This window comes from Talpa europaea (assembly GCF_964194135.1).
Source record: "Talpa europaea genome assembly, chromosome: 4".
NCBI classification, from domain to species: Eukaryota; Metazoa; Chordata; class Mammalia; order Eulipotyphla; family Talpidae; genus Talpa; species Talpa europaea.
In genome coordinates, this window is record NC_140070.1 from 82,611,395 (window position 1) to 82,628,700 (window position 17,306).

A 17,306-nucleotide genomic window follows, 5' to 3' on the forward strand; every position below is an offset into this window, starting at 1 on the left:
GCCTATTTTTATCTTTTGTAGCTAAATGTGTTTCCTGGAGACAGCAAAAGGTTGGGTTTTGTTTCCTAATCCAGGCTGCAACTCTGTGTCTTTTTATTGAAGAGTTTAGTCCATTTACATTTAGAGTTAATATTGATATGTTAACATCTGTATTTGCCATTGTGTTTGTCTTTCCTTTGATTTTATTTATTTATTCTTTTAATAACTTTTTTTTTTTTTTTGGCCTTCTTTCATTGTTATTCGTCGCTCTGAGGTTCTGGCTTTAGGACTCCTTGTAGTATTTTTTGGAGTGGGGGTTTAGTTGCAATGAAATTCCGGAGTTTCTGTTTGTCTGGGAAGGTCCATATTCTTTCTTCAAAGAGGAAGGAGAGCTTTGCGGGATAGAGTATTCTTGGTTGGCATCTGTTTTCTTGGAGTCTGTTGACTATGTCCCTCCACTCTCTCCTTGCCCGTAGTGTTTCTTCGGAGAAGTCTGATGTCAGCCTGATTGGTTTTCCTTTGAATGTTATCTGTTTCTTCCCTCTTGCCAGCTTCATTATTTTTTCCTTGTCCTGGATTCTTGGGAGCTTTACTATTATGTGTCTTGCTGTATTTTTCCTTTCGTCGTGGAAGTTTGGTGTTCTTCTCGCTTCTTGTATATCAATTTTCAGCTCCTTCTTCACATTTGGGAAGTTCTCTTCAATTATCTCTTTGAATATTTTCTCTGTTCCTACATCTCTCTCCTCTCCTTCTGGTATTCCTATAACTCTTATATTTCCTTTCCTCATGGAGTCAGATAGTTCCCGAAGTCTTTCTTCGTTCTTTTTCCTTCGTACTTCTCTTTCCTTTTCTGTTTTGGTTCTTTTTATTTCTGTGTCTTCAAGATTACTTATTCGTTCTTCCATTTCATCTATTCTGCTTTCATTGCTTTTCCCAGAATTCTTTAGTTCTTCCATTAATTCTTTGATCTCCTGCATTTCTTTTACTTCCCTCTTTAGGGACTCAATTTCTTTCTTCTGACCATTGTTTTCCCTCTCTAGGGACTCAATTGCATTCTTCTGATCGTTGATTATTTTTCCCTTATCATTGTTTTCCTTTATGACTTCTGTCAGTTTTTTAATCACGGCAATTTTAAATTCTCTTTCTGGAAGGCTCAGAAATTCTTCCAAGTTATTGTCGTTGCAATCTGGGGGCTGGCTTTCTTTTTGTGGTGTGCTTTTTCTCTGGAGAGTTGCTAGGTTGCGTGTGGTTCTTCTCCTCCCTACTGTCTGTTTTCTAATTTGCCGTATGCGTTGGGACACTGTGTTGTTGGGACTTGCCGGCATCTTGGGTGGGCTTCTCTGTTCCCCTCTGGTTCTTCCAGGAGTCATCTGTCAGTTTCAAGCAGCCTTTACTGGAGAAAGGTCCCTGTTCTAAAATGCCGATGTGGGGACACACTCCCCTGTGCGCCTGGTCTGCCCCGGCGGTGGGTTCCTGCTCCCGTCTGGGCTTGGACTGCAGGCCAGAGGGGGTCTGGCGTGGGCGAACTTCCCCCGCTCACCTCTGGCTCCTGAGGAAGCCTTCTGCAGGTAGTCTTTACTGAAGAAATGTCCCTGTTCTAAAATGGTGATGTGGGACACACTCCCTGCGCTTCTGGTCTCAGGCACACTCTTCTGCGCGCCTGGTCTGCCCCGGCTGTGGGTGCTCGCTCTCCCTGTGGGCTCAGACTACTTGTTCGGAAGGGGCCCGGTGTGGGCTAACTCCCCAGCTGGCCACTAGCTCCTTCAGTAGCCTGTGCTGGGGTCAAGTCGCTAGGTGGCGCCAGAGATCTCTCCTAGAGCCCTTGGGGAGCTGATTTTCCACCCCGTGGGACAGGGAGCAGAGCGGGGATGGTAGGGTACACCTCAACGGCTTTGGGGTGCTGTGTCTGCCTTGTGCCCCACCGTCGTGGGGAACCCACGCCCCTAATTTCGTGCCCCGGGTCTCAGTTCCAAAGCCCTCAGTTCCAGGACGCGGGCTGTAGCCCAGATCAGTGGCGCGGGAATGGCGCCTTTTGAATCCCGCTCCCCTGCCTGGGCGCCTGGTTCCTGCTCACTCAGGGAGGGCCTCCGCCCGGGTCTCAGTTCCAAAGCCCTCAGTTCCAGGACGCGGGCTGTAGCCCAGATCAGTGGCGCGGGAATGGCGCCTTTTGAATCCCGCTCCCCTGCCTGGGCGCCTTGTTCCTGCTCACTCAGGGAGGGCCTCCGCCATCTCCCTGCAAGCCTAGGTCGCCGGCGCGGGGACCTGGGCAGCTGCAATCTGAGCGCCGCTTTCGCGCAAGCTTACCGGGCGGCCGGGGCTGTGTGCTGGTGCTGGTCTCCTCCTGGGGGGCGGGGCTCTCTTTAATGGCGCCTGGAGCTCGCCTCCGTGGCGGATCCTGCAGGGTTCGCCTCAGCTCCCGTTCACGGGGTGTGGTGGCTGCAATAGTTCCTTTCCACTCACAGTCCCACTTGCTGCGTCCGTTTTTCTTGTTGGGCGTTTTGGTTTGTTGTTACATTCTCATCTTCTAAAGTCTTCCAAATTCCAAATAATTTTACACTTATAGTACATTTCCATTTGGACTAGCCACATTTTAAGCATTCAGTCACATGTGTCAAGTGGATATAGTATTGGATCATGCTGTCCTAAAAGATTTAAAATGTGACTAATAGTGCAAAAATGATGCAATGTATGTAATATGGATTTTTATAAGCATCTGCTAGAAATGTGTCAACATTCATCAAAAATGATTTTCTTAATGAGATGATGGGGCTTTTTTTTTTTTTTTTAATTACTTCAGGTTTCCCTGGATAAATATTTTGGCTAAATGAGACCAGGTACAGTCAATTCTCTCTGGATTCTGTTACTTAGAGGTTTTGTTTTGGTAAATGCAAACACTGTTGTTCACATAGATAATATGATGGAGATGGAGGAAATAACGCTGTAGTAGTTCACTAGTAAATATTTAAACTTCTGAGTTACAACCACAGATTAATAGATACCTGTCATTAAGCATTGTATTTATGACTTCTTAGGTGAGCACTCTTTTGACAATTTTTTTTTATTTTGTTGAAGTAAAGGATTGGAAGCCATCTCAACTACAAAAGGCTCAGTTGCCTAGTTGTTTGATTCATTCCAGGCACTGACACATGTGGAACTGCCCTTGACTGGTGCTTTGGAGGCATGATTTGTTGTAATTAGTGGATGGAAGATTGTCCTTCATTTGCAAAGCAGTGAAGGGCCATTATGAAAGGAGATGCCTTGGCAAAATGTGGTCTGTTCCTCTAGGGAATTGCTGACCTGAAATTAATCCTTTTGAAGCTGTCTAAACCCCACTATCCCTTAGAAGGTTGTTGTGTATCTCTAAGTCATGCATAACTCAGTTGGAAGGTACCTAACTCATATCCTCCATTGAGAGTTTTTCTGTTGAAATAGATCCCAAAAATTTTTATCAGAACTATGAATCAAGTTCTACTAGGTATTAGTACAAATACATCAGTTAATTGTATATTTGGGAGAAAATATACTCTGTTTTAGAATTGTGTTTAAAACTTATTCAAGCTTGCTGTATTTTATGTGAGAAATCACAACAAAAGATTATTTTATATGGTTATTTTATTTTTATAATTTGAGGTGAAATTTTATGGAAATGTGTGCTATAAGTATTATTTGCTTTTACTTGCATTCTTTCTGATTTGACAGTATTCATATTTTGACTGTTACATCAGTTTTGAATATAGAATTTTTAGAATTGTAAAAGATGGAAGAGAAATATCAAATTTGGTTACCATTTTGAGGAGAGCACATTTTAATCCTAAATTAGCCTCATTATTTAGCAGGGTATAAATATTTTACATGAGAGGAAGGGAAGGTGATTTGAATAGGAATCCAAAAGCAAACTGATATATTCTAGGAAGAATCTTCCTGTTCTTTCATCAAGGGCAATGAACTAGAGGCAGTATTCCAACTAAAGTAGCTTTTCTCTAAGTAGGACTAATGATAATGGCTTACTAAGAAGTACAGATGTCTTCATGCTGCTGCTCAAAGCCCAAATGAGGTTAGCTACAGTGCTTGAATTTGGAATGCAGAAGCAATTCTAATCAAAGCTTTTATAAGCAAAACTTAAAATGATGGCTGCCCTAAGTGTAAGTTTATACACCAAATTTCTTTAGATAGTGGTGGCCTTTATTCTGGGTCAAGAGGCTCATAGCTTTAAATGATAAATAGTTTATGTTTTAGGATGACTAAAAATGAGTCTACTTCTCTGTTGGTCCAGCTTCCCCCATCTGTAGCAGAGATAGACTGTGTGGTGTTTTTGTTTGTTTATTTTTGTCAGTGCATCCTCTCTATTGATAGATCTGATTGTTAATAGAAAAGCATTAACATACTAAGAATGACCCAGCTTACTAGAGTGGCATAATCACCTTTCTTGCTGAGCTCTAAATCCCTGCGGTCCTAAAATTCTCTTTGCTGTCCACCTTTTTGCCATCTAGTTTGCTGCTAGAGAAGATTAGAAAAATTCCTTCTTTCCCTATTTCTTTATTCTATCATGATTTTATTTTAAGAATAATTTCTGGGAAATAGAACCATAACTACTACTACTGCTACTACTACTACTACTACTACTACTACTACTACTACTACTATTACTTCTTCTTCTTCTTCTTCTTAGGTAACAGGTTTAAAGCACTGTATGCAATTCAGAGACACAGGATCACACATTCTCAGATGCATGTCCTCATACCACACCCACCACTGAGCCACCCACAGTCCTCTACCATAGTTCGTTGTGCCAGCTCCCTACTGTATTTTTCCTTCCTTCTTATTGTAGCCTCAATTCCCCCCATCAGACTTCTAAGGTTTATTATTGGTTTGGTTTTGTCTGATCTTTTATTTCTCCATATTCCACATGTAACTGAAACCATCTGTTATTTGTCTTTGTCCTTCTGAATTCTTTTGCTTAGCATAATAATCCCCTCCAGTTCAATCCATGTTGTTGAAAATGGCAGAAGTTCATCTTTTTTTACTGCTGACATTCTTCTGTCCTTAGGTTATTTTAACTGACTATTGTTAATAGGACTGCAGTGAACATAGGAGTACATAGATCCCTTTAAATTATTATTTTTAAGGATTTATTTATGCATACAAGAGCTGGGGTACAGGCCAGAGGTGTCTGGGGTGAGAGGATTCACCAGAGGCAGAGCTGGGAACAGAACAGGCAGATTAACTGAAATATACTGCTGAGGGCAGCAGTAGGCGAAACAGGAGAAGTCTGCTGCGCCATGTGGGCTGCTCCCAGGCCGGGCATCGAACTCGTGCTGCAGAGGCTGCGAACAGCTCCACAGGCTGAGTCTTAACCCTTTGCGCCATCAGGGAGGCCCTAAATTATTATTTTTTGCATTCTTCAAGTGGCTATCTAGGATTGAAATTGCTGGATCACATGGTAGATCTATTTTTAATATTTTGAGAAACCTCCATACTGTTTTTCCAGAGAGGCTGGATCAGTCTGCATTCCACCAACAGTGTACCAGGGTTCCTTTTCTCTGCATCCAGGTCAGCAATTTTTGCTTAATATGATGTGAGATGATATTTTATCGTGGCTTTGATTTACATTTCCCTGATGATAAGTGATGGTCAACATTTTTTCATGTGCCTGTTGGCCATCTGTATATCTTCTTTTGAGAAGTACCTGTGGAGCCCATTTTAATGATTGGGTTATTTGTTCTATTGTTTTTGTTGTTGAGTTATATCAGTTCTTTGTAGATCTTGGATATCAGCCTTTTGTCAGATGTATACAAATATTTTTTCTCATTCAATTGGATGTCTTTTGTTTTACTGGTAGTTTCTTTTGCCTTGCAGAAGATTTTCAGTTAGATGTAGTTCCATTTGTTTATGTTTTATTTGTGTTTCCCTTGCCTTTGTACATGAGAAAAAGACTCTTTACTGAATTGTATTTATTCCCTCATTCCTCCAGACCTTTTGCACACCTGAAAGGTACTGCTTTCGTATCTTTTCTGCTGCTAACTCCTTTTCATCGTCTAGATTTCAGCTTAGGAATCATCTCTTTTGGAAAGCCTCCCTGAACTCCTACTTTAAGTGCATCTTCTGTGCAGTAATAATTGCAGTAATTGCTATTTTGGAACACTTACTTGTGCCAAGGACTGTTTTGATCATATTGCATAAATCTGTGTTTTTCAAATGTTTTTCAGTAGTCTCCTCTTCTGAGATCTTAGGTTGTATCTCCATATAATCATCTTTCTGAAGCCTTAGGGCTCTGAGAAGCAGTGTGACTATCACTAGTGTACATTACCTCATTTAATCTGCAACCTCATTAGCTGGGTATTATTATTCCCATCTTAAAAATGGGACCAAGACACATAAATTGCCCCAAGTAAGTGTAGAGCTGGGATCTGAGTGCAGGCTTTCACTATTGTGTTCTTGATTTTGTCCTACGTTCCAGTGTTGTACAGCTGCTGCCTTCTCTAGCCTCAGTGAGTTTCTTGGATATTGGGACAGACTCACTTATCTTTAGTCTGTACCATGTTGCAATGTGCCCAGTCCATTGCAGGTGCTAAACTAAAACATTAAAGTGTAATGCTCTCAAGTTTCTTTTAGAGTATTGTCAACCACATATTCCCTTTTGTGTGTGTGTGAATTTGTAACATTGCTTCCAGATAGCTCAAAGAACCTTACCATAAGCCTTCACAGCACTTTGCCTATATGGACAGTACCATTTTTCCAATTTTTGCATTGAGAGGGACATATAAAGCTATCATAATCATGGCTTGTGGCTCTAATAGTAATTAGCAGAACTGAAAACAGGCAGAATTATTTTATTTCCCAAGGTAGGGGTAGAGAAATTAATGAATGAAGTTACCAGTTTCAGTCCCTTTTCATGGACCAAATTGTGCCATGTATTGATATAAAGCTTCAATGACTTTTTCAGGGATTTATTAATCACCCCCCCCTTTCTGTTTAGATGGGGGTGAGGGGAAATTAAGATTTGGTTTATTTTTTTTCACAATTTAGACCTAAAGTTAATTCTCTCTCAATGGAATAAGTCAGTCTATGACTTAGTATATGCTAAGTATATACTTAGTACATTACTTATATAGCATATTTTTATAGTTTAACCAATCTAAGTCTCATAGATTGGTTAATAAATTTATATCTTGGTCAAATAGTAATATTACATAAAGTTGTATTTTAACTGGGAGCAATTTTAAAATGTTGAGTTGATAATCATGGCTAAATCTATAATTTAATGAAAGGTAACTTGCTTTTCAGGTGTACCAATTTAAATATTCTTGATTAGAAACATGCATTGTAATAAAGTCAGCCACATTTAATGAGCACATGCTGTGTGCAAGCATTGCATGGTATGTGTAAAGCTCTGAGGGATATTCAATAATGAAAACTTGTGTTTCCTATGTTATGACAAACTAGGTGTCCTATCAACCCTCTGGGAAAAAAAGGTAGGATATAGTATTAAAACCACTGTTTTTGAAATGCATCAATGGGGCCTCCCCAGTGGCGCAGCGGTTGAGCGCTGGGTTGCAAAGCTGCCCGCAGCCTCTGAGGCGCTGGTTGGATCCCCGGCTGCTTCCCGGCCACGGGAGGAGGGTCCCACATGGCGCGCAGACCTCTCCTGCCGCCCGCAGCTCCCCTCAGCAGTGTACTTCGGTCCTTCTGCCTGCTCTGCTTCCCGCTCTGGCTCTGGTGAATTCTCTCACCCTCCCGCGCTTCTGACTGTACCCAGTGCATGTATCATGTATGAACAAAACGAACAAACAAACAAACAAACAAATAAATAAAACATGTCTCGATATAAAAATAAAAAGTAAAATGCATCAACGATCTCCAGTACTTGGTGTCAAAAATCTAAGAGACAAAAGGTAAATTGAACATTGACACTGGCTTTTCACTTGAGAACATTTTCTTAATCTGAAAAATTTGAATGTTGATTTCCAGTGCTTCATGAAAATTCAGGAACAAAAGGTGAAACCAGTTCAGTCCAGGCAGAGCACCTGCTCAGCTGCTTCTTCACATAAAGCTACAATTCCAAAATGCTGCTCCCTCCATTTAAGATAAAGTAGGACGAAATTATCCTCTCAAGGGACTAGAAGAACTGTCTATCTTCAGCTATGGTGGCGGGGGAGGAGTGGGAGTACCCTCTCAATTTTGTAATCGCAGCTCTTCCCATGTGGACCATTGTAGTGAAATTGTAGGACACTGGAAATAAAGAAAAGACTCAATAGTAGTCAGAAAGGACAAGTAGTTTTCTTTCAAAGGGACAACAGACTGAAGATTGAACTTTGAGAGTAATAATGGAAACCAGCGTTCAGAGGAATGATGTTCTCAGTGTGTTAACAACAGCTGCTTGTCAATCTTGAAATATATTCACCCAAATAGCCTTAAAGAACAGAAGTGAAATCAACATTTCTTTTAGACATAGAGAGAAGGCATAAGTGTTTCTCACCAACAATTTTTTTTTTTTTTTTAAAGATTTATTTATTTATTTATACATGCACTGGGTACAGTCAGAAGCGCGGGAGGGTGAGAGAATTCACCAGAGCCAGAGCAGGGAGCAGAGCAGGCAGAAGGACCGAAGTACACTGCTGAGGGGAGCAGCGGGCGGCAGGAGAGGTCTGCGCGCCATGCGGGACCCTCCTCTGGGGGCCGGGGAGCAGCCGGGGATCGAACCAGCGCTGCCAAGGCCGCAGGCAGCTTTGCAAGCCAGCACTCAACCGCTGCGTCACCGGGGAGGCCCTCTCACCAACAATTTTGAATGATGTTCTTCAGGAAAAAAGAGACACATCCTAGATGGAAGATAGAAGATATAAAAAGAAAAAAAAAGCAAAGATGATAGCAAATACATGGGGGGAAATCTAATAGTCATTGACTATAGAAGACAATGATGGGCCTCTCCGGTGGCACAGTGGTTGAGCACTGGGTTGCGAAGCTGCCCATAGCCTCTACAGCACCTGTTTGATCCCCGGCCACCGGGAGAGGGTCCCACATGGCGCGTAGACCTCTCCTGCCGTGCCCGCTGCTCCCTTCAGCAGTGAACTTTGTCAGTCTGCCTAATCTGCTCTCCCCTCTGGCTCTGGTGAATTCTCTCACCCTTCCGCACTTGTGACTGTACCCAGTGCTTGTATAAATAAATAAATAAATCTTTAAAAAAAAAAAAAAGACAATGATAATAATGTTTTGTGCAGCTAAATATATATAAAAACCCCATTGTTGGTATATATAATCTATATATCTTGGGTTATGTTATATAGCTACATATATATGCAATCTGTCTGGTTGATAATTTATGTTCCTTTTGATTGGGCAATTAAGCAGTTGATGGAGGGGATAGATGGAAAAAAAAGAAGAAAATGACATCACCAAAAAATATTATGTAGTATAAATTTTATATGCAGGTATATGGTCAAATAGATATGGTATGATTATTTATTAAAATATTCAGTGGTGGTTATGTGAAGAGAATGGATTTTAAGTCATTTTAATGTTCTGCTTTGTAGTTTATTCATTTAAAAGTATTTATATGTAGATAGAGATTATGTAATGATACTATATGTAATATAGATAATTTATAGTATTATATAGCTATAACTATATGAATCTCTATATTTAAGTAAAGGAAGAACATTTGATAAGTGCCTTCTATATTGAGAAGCAATATAGCATGTTAACTTAAGAGTCGGTAGGGCTCTGGAACTAAGCTGTCTGAATTTGCTGCTGTGTGAAGCTGAGCAAATTATTTAACCATTCTTGGCTCAGTCTCCTCATAAGTAAAATAGAAATAATAACAACAGTTCTTCCTGCATAGGCTTGTGAGTATTATATGTTATTGCATATAAAATCTTAGAACAGTGTCTAGCATATAACACAACAAATGACTATGATAAGCATTTATTACTAGTTTTGCATACTATGTTAGATGTCACAAAGGTATCACATTTAATCTTAACTACCACATTATTTTTCTATGTACACATAATTCCCTCATTTAAAATGATAGTCTATCCTAGGAGTTACATACGTACAGCAGAATATATGTTTTACTCTTACGAGCTTTAGCAGGAGAACTGTATCTGCAGGATTAGTATCTTCAGTAATATGCAATTACCTGTTTTTACCTACAAAATTAAATTTGAGTAAGAGGCTGTGTAGATACACCATTGTAAATGTTTTACATGATGTGCATGTTTCCCTTTTTAAAGCACAAGATAATCTTACTGTTTACCTCTGAGCCCTATTTCTACATAATTATGATGAATTGGTATTTCTCTGAAATTTATTTGGTCAGAAGTAAAACTCATTAATAATTCCATCGCACAATTTAAACACTTTTAAATCCTTTCTATTTAGGTTACTTTCATTGTAATGAATATGATAGTCTGCGGTTCCGGTGGCTGAGACAGACATTAGAATCTTTCATCCCACATCCTTTGGTAAACGTAATTAAAGTGTCTGAACTGGATGGCAGAGAAGTGGGAGATGCCCAGCCTGAGACTTTTGACAAGGTACTTTTATTACATTATGACAAACTGATGGGCTCCCGATGACACCACTGTTGTGCTGCTTTGTTCTTGTTTCCCTTCTGCTTCTACACATAGCCTGATAGACTTTCTCAGCATCCTGGGAAATTGTGATAAAGTGAACATGGAAACAGCTTTTGTTTGCTGATCAGCATGTTTCAGAGGAAGCACTGGGTTTGGGAATTACGAGTGTTTTTTATTTCCAGGTACCTTAAAGATACTCAGGAAAAGATCAGGCATTATTTGGATTGGTACAGAAACATGTGCTCTGTGCTGCTTTAATTTAGTAGCATTTCCTATCAGAGTATGACAGTTGAAGAAGAAGAGCATTTTTGAAAACTGAAATTGAAATATTAGTTCTTAAAAATAAATGCTGAGAATGCAGAAATACACTAATGTCTATTCGAAATGAGTAACTTTTGTAAAAGTTTTTGCTGTAGTCATCAAGAAAATGAACTATTAGTAGACATTAGTAGACTTTTGGTCCTCTCACTCCCCTTCCAAACACTGAACGTACACAGGAATTTTTCTGAAATGTATTAGTGAGGAAATATCATAAAGAAGAAACTCATGGTGTGTTTAGTTTTTAAAGAAATGCTTTCATTATTTGCTATTTTGTCATGTTTTATATTACTTTCTCATCTACTTTGAGTCCTAGAATTTAAATTCAATGCATGTCTGCATTATGTGTCCTTTCTCTTCTCCAGGTGTTAGTTGATGCTCCATGTTCAAATGATCGAAGTTGGTTATTTTCTTCTGATCCTCAGAGGGCAGCCTATAGGATAAACCAAAGAAGGAAGTTGCCTATTCTACAGACAGAACTCTTAAGGTGAGGGCCATTTATACAAAAGTTTATTTTATCTTTATGTTAATTTACTCAAACATGAGAAAACATGACACAGAGAACCCTGCAAATGGAGGGTTTCCCTTGTATTCCTTCAAAGGCTGGATCCAGAAAATTCCCAACCTCTTGTCTTTCATATCTCATACTATACTCTTCTTTTCCTTTGCCCTCTTAGTTGTTTACCTTTTGGGACCATCCCTAACCTAGGGTTTGCCATCTGTTCTTTCTTTGACCAGAATCTGAGCAACCCCTCTGTAAAATTGGCTTTGGGTCAGGATAAATTTTTTGTTAATAGGTGCACTGTCCTAGATGAGTCAGCCTCTTAGGACATTATAGCTTATTGTTAACACTTGCCGCCTCCCTAAGAATTTTCCATAAGGGCATAAACACCTAGAGATACTTGGTTTCCTTTAAAACAGCAGTATTTGAGGCAGTCTATCCTGATTTCAAAGGCGATTTGTACTTATCCCCTATTCCAAAGTAATTCCTGTTGTTTAATGCTGAAGAAATATTCTCTGCAATATTTAAACTATATTGACAGATAAGTGGTGCCTCATCAGTCATTATTTCTTACCTGTGGAATGAGAATGAGTAGCAATTTATACACATTTCTCACAATGTGCTTTACTTCTAATTATTATTTTTTTATTTAGAAGGGGCAGGTTTATTATAAAAAGGGAAGAGAAGTGAAGGATGCTTGTGTGCATACAAGCAGGCAGTCAGAGCTGCCTTGGAGAGGGACAGGTTTGTTAAAAGAGAGGGCTGCACAGACATAGGCGGCAGCCTTGGGAGAAGAGCTGCCTCTGCTGCTTTGCAAAGGGAGAAGGTGGTGAAGAGAAATGCCTGCATAGTCACAGGCAGACAGGAGAGCTGCTGCCTAATTTCTTTTTTTTTTTAAATACTTGTGAGTACTTTATTATCACATAGGAATGCTGGACTGGGTAGGAATTTCTATAAATAGACTATGTAACCCTTCCCATGGGTAAACATAATAATTATCCCAAATGGCATTTACCAGAAATATATAAAATATTACTTCCAAGTTCTGATTGATACACAGCCAGAGAACACATGCTCCTACCTAAGTATCACAACCAAGACTAATCCATAGTCTTGTTTTTGTACCAGATTACATATCAGCTCACTGTCATGATTGATTTGGGTTTCCTTAGGCTGCTCATGGGTTCTTCTTCTGTCTGATGACTTCTACTGATAGACGATGTTATCTCTTAAATATGTGTCTCAGCTTAGATCATTCATCTTAGACCTATGTATTTAGTTAACTATCACATAGCTACATTTGAAAACCCCTCAGATACATAAAACTCAACTTTTCAAGCGGGAACTGATAATTTCAAACTCTCCTGTCTTCCCTCAAATTGGCAAAATAAAAAAATATCAAAACAGAAACCTTGCCAACTTGTTTCTTTTCCTCTCTTCTCTCTCAGCATTGCTATACTACCATTTGTTTGCTTAAGTTAGAAATCCATCTCTAACTCTCCTTTCTCTTATGTTCAGTCACTAAGACATTTCAATTCTATTACAATTCTCTCCATCCTTAGCAACTTCTCCTAAGCCACTAGTATCTGTCACCTATATGATTGCAACTGGCTCCTAATTTCCCTCATATCTCCAGGTGTGAGATCTACTGCTTTTCTCACCAGAATAAAGCCAAATCTGATTTGAAATGTCAGTCTGATCATATCTTTGTCATTGTGGAAATCCTTTAGCAGTTCCTCATTACTATGAAGATTTCAAACTCCTTAGTGTATTCAAGTCCTCTTTATATATATAGTTCTTTCTTCCTTCACCAGCCTCATCTTCTCCTTTAAGATTCTTCTTGCATTGTGTTCTGTTGAGCAGCTCCTCACACTCTCCATGCAGACTCTCATTTCTAAGACCAGTGCATTTCCTGCTGCTTTCAGTTTTAGAGTGGAAAGAACTCTCCTGCCCCTGAGTCCACTTTGGGGGAGGATGGCTAACTTTCCTCATTCTTCAGGAATCAGTTCTGGTATTACCTTATGAAACTTGACTCCCTAGGACTGGGATTGATAGTCCCCTTATGTCCTTACTTTCATTTAAAAATTATTGATTTCCAGTTTCTCTACTTGACATTTGGCACTTATCTTTGTCTTCAGTAAGCCTGTAGCCCCCATGGAAACAGAAATTGCCTTATTGTTTTTATTCGTACAAGTAAAATACAAGATAAAACACAAAATACATAATCGGTGGTTGATATGTAAGAAGGGGTTAGTAAATAGTTGTTCAAAACCAGTAAACCAAAAGGACTGAGCACTCATATTTGAAATTCAGTTTATAGAAAAGTTAATAAGTATTGGTTTGCGGTAATTGGGCATAAATGTAAAACAATTCACATGCTTTATTTTGATTAGTATTGCTTTTATATAACCAAAGCATAATTTTACTTTTTTTCCCTCCCAATTTAATACGTTTCCCTTACCATCCCATAGCATTTCCGTCATCATCAGGAAGATCATGCACTTATATAAACTTCACAATGGGGGACCTCCCTGGTGGCGCAGGGGTTAAAAACAGTGCTTTCAAGCTGCTGCCAGCCACCACAGCACGAGTTCGATCCCCGGCCAGCCAGGGAGATGACTCACATGGTGCAGCAGACCTCTCCTGACTTGCCTGCTGCTCCCCTCAGCAGTGTATTTCAGTAGATCCACCTGTTCTGCTTCTCACTCTGTCTCTGGTGAATCCTCTTACCCCCCCCCACCCCGCCCCTCTGGCTTACACATCAGTTCTTGTATACATAAAAATAAGTTAAAAAAATAAAAATAAGCCTCACAATAGGTACTTTTTTATGCTGTAGCAATGATGGTTCTTCTTTAGTGACCTCTGCTCTCTCCCATCACCTTTCATCTATAAAAGGAATGGCTTTAGAACCACATTACTGTGTAGCATATTGACAGGACACAAACTGACTTATCAGTCATGATGAGTATAAGATTTCATGTCATCACATGTGATTGGAAAACAACTTCATAGTGGCTGTCTCCTATTCTTTTCTTTGAATAGCTATTCTATGATCCCTGTTCTGTTACCTGGTCTGTGTGAATGATTTTGGAGCTGCTTGAAGCAACTGAAAATTCTCAGTGCCCTGGCTGTGTGATTATGATGATAAAGTAGAGAGATACTCAAGCAATAGGCACAGAAAATGGTTCTAATTTCTTGACATCTATAAGTCTTGGGGTTAAAGATAAAGGAAAAAATTACAATTCCAGCCACTACCTTTCTTTTATCTCCTGCCCCTGATTCCAGAAAAAGACTATAGTAATTTTCTCATCAGAGATAGCTCTATTACTGTATCACGTACAAAAACATTTCTCTTACGTGTCTTCTAAATCGCCCTCACCAAATTCCTGCCATATAACCTTCCTTTAATGAAAGGCAATCCTTTTATTCCATAATAAGATATGTTTTAAATACAAAAGTAAGAGAGAGTAAATACATTGCTATGTATGCATTATATTCAAAATATAAAGGATTGATTGCAGATCCTTATTTGCATTTGCAAAGAGCATTTAGAAAGCAAGGAAGCAGGCAGTATTACAGAAACAAAAGATGGTAGTGGAAGGGAGAAAGGAGTGGGAAAGGAGCTGAGAGGCAAATAAAATTTTTTGATTCTGTTATTTTGGCAAGACTAGACTTGTCTCTGCATTTGTCAGCTGAGAGGAACAATGCTCAAAGATACATTGTGCCGTCCATGGCTGTGTATTCATTTGTTGTACTAGAAATCATTCATATTTGTATTAAATTGGTAGCCTGAATAGTATTCTGAATTTTAGCATTGTAAATGGTAATGTAAATGGTAATGTAAATATAAATGGATGCACATACTAAACTTGCACATTTTTGTAAATGTGACACTTAAATGAAAATCTGTATTTTATTTAATGGAAATTTCTTGATATTAAAAAGTAATGTCAATAGATATAAAATAGTCCTTTAAAAATTAATGTATGTATAGATTTATATATAATCATGAAAACAGTCTAACTTACAGGAAAAGTTTGTTGAAAGGCATAGTGAGTAATGACAGGAGAAAGGTCTCAAAAGTATGAGTTCCTTATATGCCTGTTGAGTGATCTTTGAATTATCTATACAAAATTAGAATGTTCTACCAAATTTGTAAAACATGAAGATATAAGCTATATAAGACTCACACATTCTATTCCTGAAGACGTTTTCAAAAGACAATCATGCAGTACAAGGATGAATGTATAGATGAACATGAGCTAATTCTATTAATGGAGAGCTCTTTGAAAGTAAACTTTATTATCATTTCAAAAATAAACTGAAAATGATATTCATGTAGTCTTTTTAGAAAGTGGCCATGATGTTTGTGTAAGAGAGGTTTACATGATTTTTAGATGGGAAAGCATGAACTGAAAAGTATGATTTATAACAAAAATGTAGGTATCTTATTGCAGTAATGTATCATGTCAACCATTTCCTCAGAGAAAATCAATCACATTTAAAATACTGACCCCTTCTGGTTTTCTTTTCTCACTTCTTGACAAGTAAAATCCAATTTGTGAACTCAGTGAAGAAGGAAGCTTAGCTTATTTGGTAACATTTTGAAAATTTGTATAAATCATCCAGATAACAATCCTTTAAAAGTGGTACTCTGACAGCAAGAATTGTGTTTTAAAAGAAACATTAAAAAAACTCACCAACATCTCTTCTGTCATGCTCTTGAGCTGAGATAAGAGATACCTAGTGACTGTGGAGCATGGGCCTTCATCATTCATCAGCATAGTGATATTGGAAAAATAATTTTTGGACATATAATTCTATTAGAATGGAAGATTTCCACCCAACTTCAACCTGTTCTGCTCCCCACTCAGTCTCTTGTGAATCCTTTCACCCCCCACACCTCTTTCCTACACCCAAGCTCATGTGTGCATAAATAAATAAATCTTTGAAAATAAACTGAAAGAAACAAGTTAAATGTCAGGGATGCTGGTGGTTTCTACAAGGCTGGTAGTTTTGACAGTGGAATTCAGAAAACAAAAGCATTACTATTGCTACTACTACCACTACTGCTACTTTCCTTCCTCCTTGACCTCTTTATTGTTTTCTGTATATTAATTGTCAGAAGTCAGAGGTTCTACAAGTAAAATATCTGTAATTTGGGAGGGCAAATTACACACTTCATTGTAGTAAGAATTTGTGGATCAAAATTTTCTGTGTTAAATGAAATTGTAAAAGATTCGAAGAGACATCCATACCTATAGTTTGTCGCTATTGTATTTTCAATCATAAAAATATGCCGAGTATACCAAAAGTATGAAATATAATCTTGACAGTAAGATTTTATTTTAGCATGTATTAATTTATCCAACATTTATTAAGTACTGACTTTGTATTAGGAATTTTGTTATGCATTGCAGATACTAACATACATAGGAAATGATCCTTATATTCCACCCAACTTGCCTCATTAAGGATGGGTTGCAGACATAAGTAGGTATATTTTATAGAGAAGAATATAAACAGAAGATTCTTTCTAGAAATTTTTCCTAATCATGGAAGTAAAAAGCCTCATGAAGCATTTAAAATATAAAATGAAAAATAAAGAATAAAACAAGCCATTCATTGAAATAAAAAAGTTGTACTGACTTATTTTCTTTGACTGCATGTGGTATATTATAACAGAAATAGTGAAGTGCCTCTACCATCCTTTACCTCAAGTTTCTTGAGCCAGATAGTACTGCTTCTATTTGTTTTATTTGTTTATATTTTGAGTAATATTTAACTCAAATAGCTTATGTCATAACATCACTTAATTGGGGAGTTACTGAAGTATTTTTAATGATGGATTGAAATGATGTCATTTATTTTAGAAAGATTCTTTCATATAAGGGATTGATTCAAAGGAACAAACTTATAGAAAATCTCATTAGAAA

General features: G+C 38.4%; 1 protein-coding gene across 1 annotated transcript in view; it reads left to right on the forward strand.

Moving 5' to 3' along the window:
* NSUN3 (NOP2/Sun RNA methyltransferase 3) overlaps nt 1-17,306 on the forward strand; it is a gene marked incomplete at both ends in the record, with an annotated part of 47,286 nt that overhangs the window by 13,104 nt on the left and 16,876 nt on the right. Inside the window, 2 exons of the mRNA XM_084232640.1 lie at nt 10,357-10,511; nt 11,234-11,355. Coding sequence (XP_084088766.1) covers nt 10,357-10,511; nt 11,234-11,355 — 277 coding nt within the window. The remainder of the gene's footprint in view (nt 1-10,356; nt 10,512-11,233; nt 11,356-17,306) is intronic.